The 19,914-nt window shown below is 48.5% G+C and overlaps 1 protein-coding gene across 1 annotated transcript in view; it reads left to right on the top strand.

The window, feature by feature from the left end:
• LOC104564538 (sodium- and chloride-dependent GABA transporter 2) overlaps window positions 1-19,914 on the top strand; it is a 34,711-nt gene that overhangs the window by 3,406 nt on the left and 11,391 nt on the right. The window contains exons 2-7 of the mRNA XM_088521546.1: window positions 1,290-1,551; window positions 5,483-5,617; window positions 7,128-7,268; window positions 7,900-7,984; window positions 11,071-11,203; window positions 16,621-16,755. Coding sequence (XP_088377672.1) covers window positions 1,320-1,551; window positions 5,483-5,617; window positions 7,128-7,268; window positions 7,900-7,984; window positions 11,071-11,203; window positions 16,621-16,755 — 861 coding nt within the window. The 5' untranslated portion in view covers window positions 1,290-1,319. The remainder of the gene's footprint in view (window positions 1-1,289; window positions 1,552-5,482; window positions 5,618-7,127; window positions 7,269-7,899; window positions 7,985-11,070; window positions 11,204-16,620; window positions 16,756-19,914) is intronic.

Raw genomic sequence — 19,914 nt, 5'->3', positions numbered from 1 at the left:
GTCCTGCCTCCCCGTTGCCCTCTCGCGCGCTGACAGCCCCGCCGGCTCCCGCAAGGTAACGGATCCGTGGGGCTGCGGCCGCTGCTCCGCGCGCCCCTTCCCCCTCGGCGCCCACCCGGTGCCCCCCGCGCTCCCGCTGCGCGCGAGGGGTCATGGCGCGCCCTGCGCTCGCTTAATCATTTCCCAGGGTGGAAGGTTGCTCCCAATTCCGAGCAGCCCCTGTCAAACTCCCACAGCGCTGCCGGTGCCTCCACACCCCTCTCTTTGCCTCCCCGAGTAGGTGCGCGTGGCGGGGACGCGGCAGGGCACGGGGAGCACGTCGAGGTGCTGTGCTGCTTGCTTTCTTGCTTGTTTTCTCTCTCTTTCGCCATGGGGGCGAGCGCTGCCGAGGCGCTTTCCTGCTGTCGGGGTGAAGGGTGGCTGCCCGTCTGGCGAGCATCGTGCAAGGGAAGGTGCCCTCCTTGCTGCAGCGGTGCCAACCTAGGTGCAGGGCTCCCGGACCCCGTGGCTCTGAAGTACCAAGCGTGCAGAAACAGTCACTCAAACTAAGCCCTGGCTTCTGGGGAAGAAACACATCCTCTTGGAAGGTTTTAGGGGTGGTGAGAAAGCACAGGAAGTGCCCAGCTGCTCTGCCATGGCAGGAGTTCCCAGCTTTTGCTGTGCCAAAGTTACCCAAGACATGGTATGATAGGGGACATCTACACAAACAGGCAGCTGTTTTGACAGACAGAGCCTTGCGGTGGAGAGATGCCCTGTGGTCATGTCACCTGGATGGATTCTTTTCCACCAGTTAGGAGGACAGCATCGTCCCCCAGTCTAACCGTTCCACACCTAATAGTTCTCTGTGCTTAGTGGCATTCATTACACGGTCTGTGAAACCAGGCCTTTTGTAAGCAGCAAGCAGGGAGAAGAGAAACCCTGATAAAATGCACTGTTAAGGATGTAAACCTCCTTCTCCCCATGTCTCTTTACGGCGCCTGCTACTGTGGAAACTCAGTTCTGGCTGAGCCTTTGGGCCTGCTGCGTGCAGTAAAACCGCTCAGCAAAAAATGCACTTGAAGGACAGGCTTTCAGACACGGGAGTGTTTTCAGATGAGTCAATTATAAATAATGAAACCAACGGTGGCTTTTCGTGACCGATTTGGGGCTAGCCCCTGAGAGCGCACACGCGCTCCTAGCGCCTCTCCTCCAGCAGGAATCGCTGTAAGGAACGAGGCAGTAACAGTTTGGTGTGTGTGTGTGTGTTTGTGCGTGTGCATTCTCGCCTGCCCTGCCTCCTGCAGCCGCAGGTCCTGCTTGCGTGACATGTTCTAACCGCAATGAAGGAAACTCCTTCCGAAGGCGGGATGGATTGCAGAGTCCCTGGTGCAGTCAGCAATGGCGAAACGATACCTGCACATCCGAGCGCAGAAAAGGAGAAGGAAGAGGATCAAACCCTGGAACGAGGCCAGTGGAATAACAAGCTGGAGTATCTGCTCTCTGTGGCTGGGGAGATCATTGGTCTGGGAAATGTGTGGCGATTCCCATACCTCTGCTACAAGAACGGTGGAGGTAAGTGCAGCCCTGTCCCTGTTTGAGCCCAGATGTGACCTCCCTCTGTGCACATCTGCATCTCCCCTGTGGTCTAAAGACATGGTGGGGTGGCTGTACAGGAGCTGTGCTGGAGGCCACAGGGACGCAGGATGTTCTTAACGCTGCAGTAAGAGGCTGGAGCATTTTCTAGGGGCTTTTGGAGCCTTTGTGCACTGCAAGGCTTCGGTGCGTGCAGGTGCTTCTTCTTTTGCCCAAGTGGCCTGATGCTGATGAGATGGTATGTTCTTCACCCTTTTGCCTCCAGACTTGTCTATCTGCATGATTTTGTACAGACTTGCCTTACTGGGAGTTTGCCCATCTTAGAAGTGAGGGTGTCCTGGTGTTTGCCAAGGGCCCAGGGACATGTGGTTTCCATCTGGCTCCTGTTCTGCATGTCTTTAAATTTTTGCGAAGGAAGGCCCAGCCTGCCAGGGGGGTGAAAATCCATTAAGCAAAACGCTGAGGGAGAAGCCTGCCTGGGCCACTTGAGTCGGGGCCGGTAGCTTGGTCCCAGCATCAGCTCCATAGTGTGGCACATTGAAGGGTCTGGGTGCCTGCACCAAGGGGCACCTCTGGGTGCTGGCTCCTGGCGCTGAGGTACGCAGATCTGAAGGGTTTGCCTCACTTCCATCGCCGTTCCTGCTTCCCACGGCGCCTCCTGGCATCACACAGAGCTGTGCGTGCGTGGCAGGGGCAAAACATGTCTCTGAGCAGGCTGACGGGGCACAAGGATCTACGTGCTCAAGGGACAGAGACGGGGCAGAGCAGGGCGCTGCTCCCATCCTTGAAGGACGCACAGTGGGTGCCGTTGGGGCAGCAGGTCCCAGGGTGTGTGGGCTGGCAGAGGGGACCACAAGCTCTTGTAGTTTTGAGTTCCTGCTTTGTTTAGCCTGTGACTTTCTTTCAAGAAGAAGAAGAAATTATTTAAGAGACAAAAGCCCAAAGCTCTGCTCAGTTTGGCCACGTGTCTGTTTTCTCTGTGGCACACAGAGAAGGAATTACACTCCCTGTTCGGTGATTAATTGCTAATTGGGCTCCCCGGAAGGGATGGGGAGAGGAGAAATGGCACTTGGCATGGAGCTGGCATGAAACAAGTGCTGGGGACTCTGGGCTGAAATCCCCTGGCTTTAGCTTGAGGTAGTCTCATGGGCCTCACTAAACTGCTTTCATCCCAGTGGCATAAAAGAGGATTAGCTTCTATTTAGCTATTTTCACAGTGGATTTTGCTCAGTTTTGTTTGCTTCCTTTTCACCTGGTGATTGGGAATTTTATTTCTGAAAAGAAAGTTTTTCTTGTTTTCCTTTCTTAATGGGGAATGTTTCTTGGCTGCTTGCTGTGTGGTGCCCATTCCAGTGGCTGCACCATCCCTGTGTGCTCCCTGCACAGGGCACCAGTTTGGGATGAGCACCGCTGGCTGGGAGAGGACCTGGGAGCTCCATCTTCACAGCCCCTCTCAGCATCTTTTTCCCCGCCAAGAAGTGGGCCTGACCCAGAGCTGCCACATATGAGAGGCTGGGAGGAATTTGAAATCTCAGGCAAAATCTGTCACCTTCTCATGAGGTTGGAAGATATTGTACAGAAAAGTATTTCCCAGATGGCTTTTCTTGGAGAAGGGGATAAAATAAGGCTACACAGAACTAGAAGCATCCTGTCTGGGGCTACATCAAATAACCCATTTGTAATGTATTGAGATTAGTTTTCAGAGCTACCAGAAGTCTATCCTCCTTTGGGAAGGCTGGCGCCAGCACTTTTGCTTCTCTGGTGGTTAGAGACCTTTATTTAAAGTCCAGCTTAAGGTTAGTCACGGCCAGTCTGTATCCGACATTACCTTTGGTCTTAAATAGCTCTGTGGTCCTCTCACCAAGTGCCCTCACAGTGACGACAGTGAAGGTAACTCTTCTCAGCTTTTGCTTTGCTTGGCAAAATAAACCAGGACTCTTCTTCGCAGAAAGAAAGGATATCTGCCAAATCTTAGTCATGCAAATAAGGCAGCTTGTCACTTTTCCTTTCTTTAGAGATCTTTCTACTTACCAAATCAAGAATGGTCTCAAAATAAAGGGGAAAGAAGTAGTGGGAGGAGAAGGAAATAGCAGAGGATGTTCTACTTTCACTCTTGTTCATTCTTGCTTTTGCCCGTGCTGAGGTCAGGCCCTGCGCGTTGGGAAATACCGAGGAAGCCAGTCCATCCGAGTGGCTCCGTGTGCCGCACGCTGGCCCCTGCGCTCGCCTGGCACCCTCCTGTCCTGCACCCGCAGCCTCCCCGCGGGAGCGAGGGATGTGCCCAGCGCAGACACGTTGCCGCTTCAGCGGGGTGTCACCCCGAGGCTGCACGGGGGACGCGGAGGGCAGAAAGGCCACGTCGCGCCGCGGGGCTGCTCGGATGCGCAGCCCGACGTCCCGCCTCGCGCGATGGGAAGCAGCCGTGTCGCAACCTGCTGCAAGGGGCTGCCCTGTCTGCTGCAGCACACGAGGCCCCGGGGCCCTATGTGGTTGTGAAAGGCAGCTCTTCCAGCAGCCTTTCTCCCTTTTTTCCCTGCCTTGCTCATTGCAGGCCCTGGCTGGTGGCAGCCCCACTTGCCATGCCTCCCACCCGTGCCAGTGCAATGATGCTTCCTTAGGCCTGGCGGCAGTGGTTTTGTTCAGCACCAACTTTTGTACAGCGGTGATCTCTCTTGCAGAAATGCACCGCTTTTATGGTAATACGACTGCATGCAAGATGAGACTTGAGGGGACTGTGCTGATGCACCTATTCCCCCTCGCCCTCTCACCTGAGACATTTATACTTACTTGCACAGGGACAGTGCGTGGCCACACATATGTCCTCCTTGTGCTTGCCAAGGAACTGCATCCTACCCTTGGGCTGGCGCTTCCCACAGGGATGCTGTCCCATATACTTTATTGGTGCTTTTCTTTGCAGGGAGGGCAGGGTGGTGGCTGGATGTCCCTCTGGGGCAAGCATGGGGGTGGCCCTGCTGGCCCAAAGCGCCCCTTCCCTCTCCCTGGCCCGCCCAAGGGAGCTAAGCTCCTTAACTGGGGAAACAAGAGATTCCATTGAGCTCCACACCAGGATTGCTGTTCCTCACACTGCCCCGCAAACGTGGCCAAAGCCAAGTAGCATCCCACTCACTTAGGGAAGGACCGTGCAGGTCTCCCTGCCCCAGCAGCTGTGATGGTGCATTTGCAAAGCAGGGAGCATTCGTGAGGCTCTCTCCTATGCACCATGGGAGAAACGCCATTAGTGCATTTACTGCTAGTGTGACCTACTCATAAACGTGATCCACTTCACCCCTGTCTGGTTCTGTGACAGGATTTGACCAGGAAGGGAGCCCTGACTGCTTGCATGAGGGAAATCCTTTTCTGTACTGCTTTCCTTTCAGTTGCATGGCTATTTTTTATTTTATTTTATTTTTCATTTTTTGGTGAGTGAACAAATGAGCAAGTCCTGCAGTGAGATGAATTTATTATTCTGTGTGTATTGTTCAGTGCTTTGGTGTTGTCATCCATGGTAGTGTCAACAACAGGCATTCAGAAATATCAGATTAAAAGGAACCATCAACTTTCTGAAAAATCACAATGGTCTCACAGTAGGATGGTCACCTTTACTTATACTCAGCTAATGAGAATTTGTATTTGTTTTCTGCATAAAGATTAGGCCTATAAACATTTCTATATCTCCTCCTTTCTAAATGTTGAGTTTCTCATGCTGTCACATTGCTCTGGAAGTCAGATCTTGAAGAAAATCCCTTTCTCCTGGCACCTCATCTCTGTACCCTTCCCACCTTCAGCAGCCCATATTGCTCCCCTACCATCCTCCTTCAGTCTCTCCTGGAAGGTTTGCTGGTCAGTTCTAGCATTAGGATGGCCCAAATGCAGTAATTTATTTCTCTTGCACGCTGCTTGAATCTGCCAGGTGCCTTCTTCATCCCCTACCTCATCTTCCTCTTCACCTGTGGGATCCCGGTGTTCTTCCTGGAGACGGCACTAGGGCAGTACACGAGCCAGGGAGGGGTGACAGCCTGGAGGAGGATCTGCCCTCTCTTTGAAGGTGAGTGAGCCCAGGAGGGCAAGGCAAGGTGGGAAGGAGCGCCGGGACCTGGAGCTCCAGCCCTGCTGGAGGGAAGCTTCCATGATACCAGCCCCGTGACACATGGGGGAAAGGAGGTGCTGCGTGTCCTTGAGATCAGTTCCTTATGTGCCTCACCACATGCTCTGACAACCCTCACGTATGTCAGCCAGCTAAGGTCACTGGCTATCCCAGTCCCAAAATAATGCTGAGAAAATTGTTCGCTTTTCCCACCAAACAACGCCCTTGTTACATTGCATCCCGGCCTTCATCCACATCATGCCCAGCACGCTGGTCATGATCTTTGCCCAATAAAATTGTCTTCCAAGATCTAAATGATGAAAATGCTCCTGAAAGTTCTGAGGAACCTAAAATATACTGCTATGTTATAAAATCAATCCTATGTCATTTTTTTTCTGAGTTTGAAGAGGGCTTAAACCTTACTGGTGGAAAGTGTCAGCTGTCTTAATAAATCACGAACTGCCACATCTACTCCTTGTACTACCTGAGCACAATCATCCAATCTCAAGACACTTTCTATGATTTCTCAGGTCTGAAAAGTCTCAGTTGTCTCCTCTCCACTTGCCAAAACTTTTAGATACTCCTCTGTTGCCTTCCAGAGAGAGTGTGTATTTTTAATATTAAAAAATTCTGAAAAAGTGAAAAGAGTGAGCAAAACAAAAAGTGAATTTTGGTAAAAGAGATGCTAGTCAGCAGGTGGAGTGTTGTCTTACATTTCTGTCTCCATTCCAGCCTGCTTTTTAACCATATCACCTTTGTCCAGACATTTTCTTCTTCCCATCCTTTTACTAGAAAATGCTGCGATAAAGATAACAAGAGGATGGGTTTACTGGGGAATGGCTGACCCTTGGGGCTCATCTCTCAGGGCTGTTCAGCTGTCTTGGCAGCTTCCTCATCCAAGAGCTGATCAGTTCAGATGGAGTCACCTGGGGAATACACTAAACTCCTTGCTAGGGCTGGCTCCTGTGGACAAGCATTTCCTACCGACTGTTTGAGGCTTGGAGCTGGTTGGTACATTTAACACCCCACATGGTGATCTCTTCTCCCAGGCTAGGAGGGATGCAATACAGAGCAGCCTGTAGGCTCCCAACCACAGCCTCCAATCTGTCGGGGTTTACCTGGACTTCCTTTGTCACCCAACAGTAGGAGAAAGAAAGAGTATGCTAGGGTATCAAAGCATCTTCAATCTTCCTATGGAGAGGTCAGTTTTGCAAGAAAGCCACCTCAGACCTCCACTGATGCAAGACAGTGGAGTTTATGTAGCAATGGAAGGAGGGTGATAGGTTGGACAGTTCTGCTCACATTTAGCCATCAGCATGGGGAAAATGAGTAAAGAATTGAAATGTGAAGGAAGAACCACATGAGCACGGTTGAGAAACTTGTGTTGCAGGCCAGTCTGAGGGCAGGTGCCAACCTTAAGATGAGGCCTGTTCCTCCCCCTTGACGTATTTATCCACATTCAATTCTGCAGGAATTGGCTATGCCTCACAGGTCATTGTCATACTTCTGAACTTCTACTACATTGTTGTCCTGGCTTGGGCCTTGTTTTATCTCTTCAGTTCGTTCACCATAGACCTTCCCTGGGGCAGCTGTGACCATGAGTGGAACACAGGTAGGTGTGGAGTCCCCTCACAATCCTCATCCCCCAGCTCCTGCAAAAGAAAACCTGCTGCTTGCAAATACCAACTAACTCATGAAAGCAACTTACTGCAACGTGAGCCAGACTATGGTTGGTGGGGGGAGCAAACCCTGGTTATTTTCAGAGAAAGCGGCAGTAGCAGCAATTCTGTTTTGAGTCTCAGTTTTGTTTGATCACACAGGCCTTTGCCAGAAAACGCCCAGTGTGTCAGGTTGCTGCTGCATGCCTATTTGCTCTGTGTGCCCAACGTAATGTGCTAGACAACTTTCCAGGCTTCTCTGGCTCTGAACTCCAAACATGGAGGCCATCTTCTTTTTTGGCAGTGGTGGCAAGGATGAAAAATCCAGTCTTCCTGCACCATGCAGTCCTGATCAGGGTGGCTCACCATGTCCGCTGGAAGAAGAAAATGAAACACAGTCTGCTTAGTTGTCCTAAGTGTCTTGCCAGCCTCACCTTGGAGGGCACTCCTTTCACACATCCATGTGACTGTAGAAAATCTTGCTGAGAATTGACATTAAAGATGGAAAGGCAGTATTTTTGCAGATCTTCTGGTATTCCATTCTTTGCTATTTAACTTCCCCCTCTTCTTGGGCCTCCTCTGCAGGGACCTGCATGGAATTCCAGAAGGTGAACTCCACTCTAAACGTGACGAATGAAAATGCCACTTCGCCTGTCATTGAGTTCTGGGAGTAAGTAAACCAAAGGCCTATCTTCCCCTCCTCATGTGAGAAATACATTCCCTGGGCAATGAATGAATCTCACAGCATCGCTTCCTAATAATTTGTCCTTGTTAGAATAAGCCACAACATGGCAAGCCGGGCAGGCCAGCATTAAGGCGGATGTGCAGAGTGCTGACAGCATCACCAGACAAGGGTAATCTTGCAGAGCCTGGTGATGCTTGTCTGGAGCTGTCTGGCAGGCTGGTCTGCCTGAGAGAGAAGTATGACTTTGTCTTTCTCTTATGCTGTATTTCAGACTCCTCAGCCTCACCACCAACAGTGGTGGCCAGGTGACCCTGTATTTGTGATTGAACCTCACTGTTGCTCTGGCTTCTCTGGTTCTTCGTGTTGTTTTCTGTACTTCTTTCTGTTACTTCTGTCTTCCTTTTCTGCCACTGCACTTAACCTTCTCCACTTGTTTCTCTTTCTGCCTCCTCACATCTTCTCCATTGTGACCCATAACCTTCCTTATACAATTGTTTCCTCTTGCAACATATGCGATTAGACTGCATGTGCTGCTTCTAAATCCTCCTGAAACCTTGGGTCAGGTTTATGGATTGGATTGGACTGTGAATTGTATAGGGTTTATGGATTGGATTGGGCTGTGGATTGTATATCTGCTGGATTATCAGTTATGTTTGTTCCGGACCTTGATCTGCCTGGTGGCTGCATCCAGTGAAGATATACTCAGGGCACAGCCAACACTACAGCTGGGAATGGGGGCAAGATCTGCAGTGATCCACAAAGCAGCAGCTCTTCAATGGGTTTTTGTCCTCAAGTTTTCACAAGTTTTAACATGTTCAGTTGCTGGAGTGTGGACCTTTAAAAACATGTTGTGTTCTGGGACCAATGCTGATGATGCAGTAGGTGATCTCTTTGCTTTTGAATCTGCTAGTGTGTGATGCCAGCATGTTCCCGGGAGGTTATATCCTGGCGGATGGTGATGTTTGTATGTGGGATGGTCTTTACATTAAAAATAGAAAAGAAGGTGATGTTTTTATGTTAGTGATTAATATGCAAGCTATCCTGACACTGCTGGCTCAGGTTACCTCAGTGAAATTTGTTCCCTCATTTGTGATAGTGCATGTGTCTTAGTCACACTGAGGTACAAAGTCACTTTATTTCTGGCATGAAGGAATGGGTCTAATGACTTGTGATCTCTGATGACCCTAAGTGCTCCCTAGGAGAATGGGCACAGTTAAGTACGGAGTCCCGAGGAGTGACAGACTGTGCAAGAAATCTCCCTGCTGCCACCATGAATTCCCTTGTGCGTTTAGGCTGATGGAGCGCCCTGCCCTTTCTGTCCTCAACAGCACTCTGCGTGCTGTCAGAACACCTAGTACTTTTGACGTATCCCTGTTTCAGTTTTTTTTTTTTTTTTTTAATGTCTATGTGTGAACAGAGAGGGATCATTAGAGTAGAAGGTTCTGGGTAAATATGTTGCTGCTTGCTAATAAGCTTATAGCATAGATTTTCCTCTTCTACATTCCACCCCCAAGTTTTTTTTTTTTTTTTTTTTTTTTTTTTGTGCTTTCTTTATCTTCCTTGTGTTCCTGAGCCTGTGTTCTCCCTCAGAAAGCTGCTCGCATGGGAGGAAATGCTGGGCTCTCTCAGGCTGACCTTCCAAAGACTGACTGATAGAAAAGTAGATGTTTCAGCACTTTGAACGGCCCTCTAATATTATTGGGGAATCAGCACATAGGACTGGAAATTTCCACAGCTTTCTATGCAACATCTGTTTCTGGCCTCTGTGCGCAGCGGCACAGGGAGGCAGCAGCTTCCTGGGGAGGTGCTGACCTGCCAGCAGGGTGATGGTTTTCTCGTGAGGCCTCTTCTGGCTGCAGCCCAGTGCTTGGTTAGTCATGCTCTGTTAGCACCTGCTTCCTACTTGTTTCAGGGTCCATGTCCATAGATGCAGGGAAACTGCAATACTACAAAAGATATCTGCAAGGGCAGAGTGATTTCCTCTAAACTCCCATTCTCTTGATTTCTCTCACTCTCATACTCTCACTAGGCTGCAAGGTGGGAAAGGAGGCTGTATATCTCCAGCAGTGCTACTTTTAAATTGTAATAATTGCTGTAGAGTGCAGCAGGATTGGCTTGTGATCATGCTCTGTGCTTTGCTGCTGGGGCTGCAGAGTAGTGCCTGGCCCTCTTGGCCCATCTCCCTCTTGGCCTATCTTTGAGTTTTGGGATTGCGCCATGGTGTTTCATACCCACGTCTATCCATGTGAGGCAGGAGACACAGAAGAGGGGAGAGTCCATGTTTCCCGAAGTTGTGAGGAAGATTTGACACAACCGAAGCATAGAAAGCTGCTGAAAGCTCAGAGTGAGACCATGAAGACTGGACTGAATCAAGCTCCATCTAGTTAGGGATCTTATCTCCACAGTGTCTGAAAGAGGATCCCCAAAGCTGTTTCTTCTGTCAGTGCCATGCTGATTACTGTGGGCTTATCCTGGCCTTTGTCACAGTATGGGCGGATCAGCTGTTCTGGGGCCTGAAGTCACATACGTATCCGCTCCTAAAGACAACAGAAGGTGGCTATGAAGAATGGGGTTGGTGAGCCTGACTTCTTCTGTCAGCCTGATCTCTTCTGTCTCCTAAATGAAATGTATCCTCCACTTGTTTGAAGCATGTAAGAAAGGTGTAGGTGGACTTCGTTATGTGTGCGAGAGAAGGCTCACACAGAGCCTGTGTTTACTTGTTTGCACAAGGTGCTGTATGCTCTTGAAGAGTTCTTAACCCAAACAGGGCAACGCAGACAAAGAGTGAGAGAAGAAATACCTCCGCCAAACAGGCCTGCACGGGAGCAAGTGTAGAAGCAGGTGTCCCATACATGATCCCCCAGGCTAGTAGTACATTTGTCTAAGAGAAGAGCAACTGAGGACTACTGCTCTGTGGTTTGCAGCCCAGAGCTGCCTGTGTCTTTAGGATATTACCTCTCTCCAAAATGGTCAAGCATTGTGGAAATGTGGTGAGAGTCAATGCAGGGTTGAGGACACTAGTGGCCAACACCAGTGTCACTCAAGTACTATTTTGTGTCCTCCCAATGCAGGAGGAGAGTGCTAAAGATTTCCGATGGCATCCAGCACCTGGGCAGCCTGCGCTGGGAGCTGGCTCTGTGTCTGCTGCTCGCATGGATCATCTGCTACTTCTGCATCTGGAAAGGGGTCAAGTCCACAGGGAAGGTGAGTGCTTGGCTCAATTCAGGCATTTTCCTTCAATCAGAACTGGAGCACTCAACCCACTCAACTTTTGTATATTCAGAGGGACCCTGAGGGTCCCCTGGAAATGCCTTTCTGAGCTGGCAGAGCTCAGGACCCTGCAGGACTCAGCTGTCAGAGGGAATGACACCAGGCTCTGGGTTCTGCGTAGGAAATGTTGGAGGAGTTGGGATAGAAGTGAGAGGCTTTTCAGATTGCAGCCTTCCAAGGTGAGGATGGAGATCTTCCTATTTCTTGCAGCTGGTCCCAATGAGACCGGCTCCCAGTGAAGCCTCTTCTTACAGCTCCTCATGTTCCCCAATAATAAAGATTTTTTTTTTTCATTTCTCTTTTCCTTTTCTTCTTCTCTGTTCCCTCTTTTCTGTTTCCTCTTTTCCCTTTCCTGTTCCCTTTCCTTTTTGTTTTTGTCCCACACTTGTCACCACAGAGATTTTTCTGTAAATGCTTTTGGGAGAGGTCTGTGTGACTGTCTGTTGCCATCCTGTCCTGTCCCATCCCTGTCTTCTTCCTCCGTTACGGAGTGCGCCACTATCATTTGCACTGAACACATTACTTAGTTTCTTTTACCACCTTTTGACCCATTCCCAACCAGCTGTGTCTGGAGTCAGCAAGAACAGATGGAAATGAAAAGGTTTAGAATGTTATTGAAATGTGGCCCTCTCAGCACGCTTTGGTCAAAACACCATGCTTGTTGGGGTGTAAATTTTAGCTGCATCTGTATCTATCAAGTGATGGTATGGATGTTAGCAGTTTCTCCTGCTCCCAGAATGGTCTAGGATTATGAAACACAAAGGGGAAATCAAGCAGCTTGCAGAGTTGATGTTTTCTGGTTTCCATGGAGTAAAATTAGAAGAAAAGAACAACTACTTGCTGTGGTGGCCTAGTAAAAGAAAACAGAGGCAGTATAATAGCAGCAAATACGAGGCTAAGACATAGTAAAGTGTGTGAAATGCAGAGAACAAACCCAGTGTATTTTAAATATAAAGTCTATGTCAAATGCAAGTGCTTTTAACAAAAATGACTAGTGAAGTGGAAATCTTTTTTCCATGAAAAGAGGGATCTTGTTTCAGTAAAGAAACTGTGTTTGAGGGAAATCCATAAATTTATCATCCCTTTATGTATTTGACAAAAATGATGGCTCCAGGGATACCAGCTAAAATGACGGCTCTGGGGGTTTCAACTCATTTGCCAAGGGGTAACTCAATCCTGGGTGTTTACATATGGATTGGCAAAAAGAACAAATCGAAATCACCCTACTCAGAGCAGCAGCAGCAGTTTGCATCCTCTGACACAGGGACTGTCCATCCCCAAGGAGTACACACAGATGCAGAACGTTGTCACAGATGGAATCACTTTGCTGAGGCATGTGGATCAGCTTCAAATAAAACCCTGGATGTTATTGACCAGCATGTGACAGAATGATCATACTGATCCCGGCAAGGTTCCTAGTGATGTAGTTAGTGCTAACAATGCCCCCAAAATAAAAAGATTGGGTTTAAGCCAATCATTGAGTAATATGTCACTGGATCCAGATGTTCATATTGTTAGATAGAAGTTTGGCACTCTTAACCCAAGAAAACATTCTGCAAATTTAGGAAGTGATGTGAGTGACTGTTGACTGAAAAGCTTAGCACACTAGTTCTTCCAAGGTGTAAAGCACACATGAGATTACCAAGATCTGAATCCAAATTGTATGCCACAGAAATACTAGTCTGTGTTGTGAATTTCTAAGACTCTTGTTATTTAGAGATCCAGCTGAGAAATTGAAACCTGTCATGCTGAAAGAATATGCACTTAGGTTCCGAGGCAATAGGATTTTTTAAAGTTTTTTTATCTTATATTCTTTCATGAACTGAGAAAGGTAAGACTTACATTCCGCAATTTTCTGAAAGAAGAATTTGTTTGTGTCGTAAGTACAGAGATGATTGTTAAACTAGTGAAAACTAGCACAGAAAAGCTGTAAGTTGGAGCCTTCTTGAAACTTTTGGAAGAGAAGTGAATGATGATGTTTGCCAGCGTGGAAGAACACCATCCTTGGGTTCCTCTGGTGTCCAGGATACTGGTTCACAGGGATGGAGCTTCTGTTATAGACATCTCAGGTGATCATGAGTGTTAGCAAGTAGGCATTTTTCACCTGCTTCTGTAGTATTACCTGAGAGAGCCGTGATACATAACTCTGGTCACATGAAGTGCATAAAGAACTTGGCGCTGAAGACATAGATGATAATATAGTGCTTTCATTTTCAAAGATAGAACATCTTGCATATACTTCTATTCTCCTGTATGATAAAATTGAATCACCAAAAAAGCATATTCCTCTAGGGAGGAATAACCTCATGTACCAGTACAGGCTGGGGATTGACCTACTAGAGAGCAGCTGTGCAGAGAAGGACCTGAGCATCCTGGTGGCCTACAGACTGACAATGGGCCAGCAATGGGCCATTGTGGATGAGAAGGCCAATGGTATCTTGATGTGCATTAGGAAGAGCACTGACAGCAGGTCGAGGGAGGTGATCCTTCCCCTCTACTTAGGTCTGGTGGGGCCACATCTGGAGTCCTGTGTCCAGTTCTGGGTCCCCAGTGCAAGAGAGACGTGGAACTACTAGAGAAAATTCTCCTCCGGTAGTCCAGTGTCCACTGGACTGGACTGACTGGAACATCTTTCATATGAAGAAAGGCCAAGAGAGCTGGACCTATTTAGCTTAAAGAAGAGAAGACTGAGAGGAGATCTTATCAATGTGTATAAATACTGTAAGGGAGGGTATCAAGAGAATGGGGCCAGACTCTTTTCAAAGGTGACCAGGCAATGGAAGCTGGACAAGAGGCAATGGCAATGACAAGGAAATGGCCACAAACTGAAGCACAGGAAGCTCATAGAATCATAGAATCACAGAATGCTTAAGGTTGGAAGGGACCTCCAGAGGTCATCCAGTCCCCCACCCTGCACACGCAGGGTCACCTAGAGCACGGGGCACAGGACTGCGTCCAAGCGGGTTTGGAAGATCTCCAGAGAAGGAGACTCCACAACCTCTCTGGGCAGCCTGTTCCAGTGCTCTGTCACCCTCACTGTCAAGAAATTTTTCCTTAAGTTCCTATGGAACTTTTAGTGCTTCGATTTGTGGCCATTACCTCTAGTTCTGTCGGTGGCCACCGCTGAAAAGAGACCAGCACCATCCTCCTCACTGCCTCCCTTGAGGTACTTATAGACACTGATCAAGTCCCCTCTCAGCCTTCTTTTCTCCAGGCTGAACAGGCCCAGCTCTCTCAGCCTCTCCTCGTAGGGCAGATGTTCCAGGCCCCTGATCATCCTTGTAGCCCTGCGCTAGACTCTCTCCAGCAGTTCCACATCCCTCTTGTACTGTGGGGCCCAGAACTGGACACAATACTCCAGATGTGGCCTCACCAGGGCTGAGTAGAGGGGCAGGATCCCCTCCCTCGACCTCCTGGAGACGCTCTTCTTAATGCACCCCAGGATCCCATTGGCCTTCTTGGCCACAAGGGCACACTGCTGCCTCATGGTCAACTTGTCGTCCACCATGACACCCAGGTCCCTCTCTGCAGAGCTGCTCTCCAGAAGGTCAGTCCCCAGCCTGTACTGGTGTCTGGGGTTATTCCTTCCCAGGTGTAGGACCTTGCACTTGGCCTCGTTGAATTGCATGAGGTTTTTTCACCACCCAGTTGTCCAGTCTGTTCAGGTCCCTCTGGATGGCAGCGCAGCCCTCTGGGCTATCAGCTACTCCTCCCAGTTCTGCCTGTGAGGAAATCTTTGAAGAACTTTTTTACTGTGAGAATAACAGAGCACTGGAACAGCTTACCCAGAGAGGTTGTGGGTCAGGAATTCCGTTCCAATGTGAGGTGCTTTGGATGTTGCTTTGTTCAGGCAGAGCAGACAAGGATCAATCCACAATGAACCTCCTTTTGAATCACTATTTAAATCAAAAGAATTCTCTGGAGGCAGAGAGGTGACCATATTGTCCAGAGAGATCATGCACTCATTGTTGATAGTACCTTTTCTAATGAGGAAAGTACTGTAGGTGTGACAGAATCTGTGACCACTGCTGTGGGCTGTGGATTCTGAAATGAGTCATTCTGGATAATTAGACAAAGATTAGAAATAGATCATTTCACATTATTAGGTATTGTAGTTGCCCCAGAGACGAGATTTAGCTCTTTGGTGTGTAACTTCTAAAGCTGAGAAAAGAGCTGTGAGGTAGCATTGAGGAGTTCTGATGCAAATCCTCACTAAGCACATCGACACAGGAAAAACCTGAAGGCACATTGACATTTTTTTTTCTTTGCCCTAGCACTATCCAACGAACTGAACAACTGTTTTCAAGGTGGTCAATAAGTCTTGAAGGTACAGGAGCAACACGAAAGGATTAATGACAGTGAATTCAGGATTAGTGAATTGCTGAGGAGACTGCATCAGCCCTTGGGTATTGTTTTCTTTTTACGGGAAACATCAACAACAGTGTGCTGTTGTTGTGGAAGGGTATGGCAATTAGTCAGAACAGTCCTGAAAGAACCCCAGTAATCCCCAAATTGAAGGTTATATTTACCAGACGTGGAATCCTTGCAAGGATTAGCTGATACCAGCCCACAGCATTCCTCAAAGGAATGCAACTACTTTGCTAGAGCAAGGGATTTCAAACATATCCGAAGTAAGTCTGTGTTATCCATGGGGCCAATGGAGTAAAAAGCAAGAGGATGCAGGCTAAAAGCTGTGTTTGAGTCTGAGTCCTTTGTAGCAAGCCTGAGATGGGCTGCCCTACTCTCCATTAAACTCCTTTGTAGGGTAGTCAGGTAAGCATGGGTCAGCCAGACAGTATCTGTGAGTCATTCAAGTGCAGAGTTGTAGGCATAAGCCAGTTGTCAGTCCTGAATGGGGGCACATCAGTATTGTCTCTAGTGGTCCTTTGATAGCAGTAATGTTTCAGGGTCTATCACTTATTTGTGTGCTCCTTCACTCTTTCCAAGAGTGAAGACTTGTTAGATGTGTGATTTAGGCCTCTGCTTGGGGTAAGGACTTGCAGATGGATACAGATGGCAGATTGTTAGCTGGTGCAAATAGATGTTACCCTGATCAATTCTCTGACTTGAGCCTGGCTTGTGGTCTGAAATTTCTACTAGGACTAAAAAAAATTTTCCTGTCCCGAACGTGTTATCATTTTCCTGGGTGCATGCAAAAGGGAGTTTCTGCCTACGAGAGACTAAAGGAAGATGAACAAGGCAGCCCAGTCAGTTCCCTGCCACTGCCCGACTTCCATCTCCTTTAGGCCCTCTTCTCACTTCCTCCTGGGAATGGTGCTCTGCTCCCTGCTGGCACTCTGGCCTCTGGCCCCTCTGTTTGCTCACACATGCTCGCTTTTTCCTTCTCCCAGGTGGTGTATTTCACGGCCACATTCCCATACCTCATGCTGATAGTTCTGCTCATCAGGGGAGTCTCCCTGCCGGGGGCATCCCAAGGAATCCTGTTTTACCTTTATCCAGACCTCAGTCGCCTCAGAGACCCCCAGGTAAGGAGGAAGAGGGATTGAACGGCTGAGCTGCTTGAGCTGTACTTGGAGGGATGCAGGTTGCTTTGCTCTCTATTTTTCTTCTCATTGTCTTTCTTCTGATTTCTTCCTTCTATCTCTTCCTCTTCTCTCCCTTCTGTGAACATAACGTCCCAGCAATGGACCTCCTTCCAGGAGAAGGAAGGTGACACTGTATACTGCCAGCTCCCTTCTCCAATACCCTGCTGCCTTCCTTGCCTCTCTTTCCCTCGTTAGAAATTCCTGCCCATTTGGCTGGAGGTTTGGTACCCAACTGCCACTTTTAATCTCTTCAGGACAAGTTATTCCATGTTAAATCCTGGCTCCAGCTGAGCTGCTGTACCAGCCTTTGTGTGAAGGTGCTTCCAAAGGAGATTAAAGGGTGCCTGCCTGGAAAATAGGCCAGCAAAACCCTTCATAACCCCATTAACCCTTTCTGATCCATCCCCAGACTCGCCTTGGTGGTTAGTTTTGCAAATGGGAGCACGAATGCTGAGGGAGGAACGGCTCTGACTGAATCTGCCCTCTCTGATGCAATGAGAGTTGGATCCTTGCAGATGTGAGGTACAAGCGCCTGATGGGTCATATGGGATTCGTTTGGACCTATGACTTTCAATCTGAGGACCTAAACATGAGTTTGTGGTTTCAAAGTCTGTGTTTTTCTTTCTCTCTTTCCTTTTTTTTTTTTTTTTTCTTGTAAGGAACCTTGAGTTCCTTCTCAGCTGTTTCTCAGGGACATGAATTAAGCTCCTTTAGTCATAGCTTGGTTTTGCTGGTACTAGTTCTGTCCTTGATAGATCTGCACTGGCAAAGTTTCCGAAATAAAGCCTGGGTTTTAGAAGCACAGCTTATTTCCAGTCTGAAAAACACTAATGTGTTGGTGGAAGTGCAAGATAGCCCTTCAGAGCAAGATGATCTCTTATCATTGAGTTGGGGAGGAAAAACTGTTTTCCCCTACCTGACAGTCCAAGAAATCCATCATTCTCTGATGAGTGATCTTCTTTGACAGGAGAAAAGCAGGAGTCAGTAGAAGTCATCACTTTCCTACAGTGTGATTTAACCGTCCTACCAAGTAGGGTAACAGGGCTTGAGGTTTCTCTTGACTTCTTTATGGTTGTCCCATGAGAGCGAAGGGAAGGGAAGGGTTAGTGCCCCAGGTCTGATGTGTGTACACGACTGTGCCCCCCTCTCTCTGTCTGAGGACAGCATGAGTCCTGCTAGTCTACCAGGGGCCAAGTCGCTTATAATTGGTTTGTGTTCACAGTAGAGTGAGTGGTAATTGTTTATCCACAATCCAGTGCTACTTGGAAAAATGCAAGACTCTTTAGTGCCTTGGAGAGGATTCTAGAAATAAAAAGAATTCTCTCCAATCTAAGTCTTATGATAAGGAGTTTTAAAGGGAGGTTTAAATGAAGGGCAAGCCATATACAAGGTGACAAAAAGATAAGTGGTTAAAACTATATGAAAACCTACTTGAAAAAAGGAGATGAATTATTTAGCAGATTCTACCAAGGGAGGTGCATCTGAGATATGATCAAGTATCTGAGCATCAGACTAGTATGTGGAAGTCATTGCTTTTCACCTGCTCAATGACCTTGGACAGAGCCTTGAAACTCTGTGATTTGCCTTACGAAAGAGCTCAGACTAGCTGATTGATAATAGTATCTTCTGGCCATCTCCCTAAATATCCCTGCTCCTTTGTTTCCCGCCTCTGCAAAAAGCTAAGAATTAAAATGTTAAATACAATGCATTTGATATATAAGTGCTAGACTATACCAGGGCAGCTACTGACCAAAAAAAAAAAGAAAAAGAAAAAAAGACTCTCATTTTTCTAAAACAGGTACAGGTTAAAAAAAAACAGATAATTTATTTTGAATTATATTTCCTCCCTCCTCAATTAAATTTTCTGTACACCTCAAGGTTACTACACTTTTTCGTATTGTAGCTCGTGTTTTAATAGCAAGTGAATCTTAAGGATGTTCACCATTTCTTCTTTTGATCATTCCACTCGTTGCAATAACTCTAGCAATTTTATCAACTGCTTATTTCAGCAGATAATGCTGGGGATTTACTGATGTGATTAAAGGGAGATGTGCAGTGTGATCCAGTAGCGGGAAGCTGAAATGAGGGGAATTCAGATCAGAGATAAGACTTAAGGGTGGGAAATGTGTCATTAGAACAACTTTTCTCAGGCACTGGCAGACTCTTGATCACTTGAAGCTTTTATACCAAGATGAGACACTTTTTTAATGGACAGGTTCTGGGAGAGAACTAATGAGCTCAGTGCAGAAAGTGCTGGCTGGCGCTTTGGGCTTGTGCTGAAGAGAAGAAATACAATAGCCTCTTCACACTGGTGTGATGCACCTTTCGACGCATGGCTTGCGCAGGAGCAGCCCTTGCTGTGGTGGCCGTGTTGTATGCGCAGCCCCAGGAGGCCGACGAGGCGCTTGCATCTCCCTGGGCCGTGACTCGCTTGGTTACACACAGCCCCATGTCCACCCCGGGGTAGGGGTCAGAGTCCCCAGGCCCCCTCTGGGCTGCTGCTGCCCCAGGCCAGCAGGCTCTGAGGCTTCCCAGCAAGTGGCGGGGCTGGCTGGAGGCCGGCTAAATATTATTTTGTTCCTCATCTTTATTTCTTCCCAGCTTGACGCCCTGCCGGCGCTTGCTCTGCCGTGGCGGCCTCTGAGGGCGCCCGTGTGTTTGTTCCTTGGGCCGGAGACCGCTGAGGCCGGGGGTGAGCGCGGGGCCCTGGAGGGCGGCCGGCGTGGAGGGACCCGCTGGCTCCTGCCAGGGCGACCCGGGGCTGGCGTGGCTCCTCCATGCGTGGGGCAAACAGCTGTGTTTACCTTGGTGGCTTTCCTCCTCCTCCTCCTCCTCTGCGGCAGTGTCTGTGTTCTTGCGGCGGCGTTTGAAGGAGCACTTTCCTCACATGGGTAAATATCGGGTGCTGAGGAGTCAGCTGAGGTTCCCTGGGCTAAATTCAACCTGGCACTTTCCCAGCTGAGGTCCTCGGAGGCGCAGCGTGGACAGCTGCGGCTCGGTGCTCCGTACGTGCCGAGCGCGCACACTTGCACCTTGTGCAGAGCGTTCACCCGGGTCTTCCCCGCTGGCCGATGGGGATGCTTCCTAGCACAACACCCT

Source organism: Tinamus guttatus, unplaced genomic scaffold (assembly GCF_059628265.1).
Source record: "Tinamus guttatus ecotype Peru unplaced genomic scaffold, ASM5962826v1 Tinamus_guttatus_pri_ptg000125l, whole genome shotgun sequence".
In the NCBI taxonomy this organism is placed as follows: domain Eukaryota; kingdom Metazoa; phylum Chordata; class Aves; order Tinamiformes; family Tinamidae; genus Tinamus; species Tinamus guttatus.
Note: the sequence above shows the minus strand (reverse complement) of the source record. Positions and strands in the feature narration are given on the sequence as shown.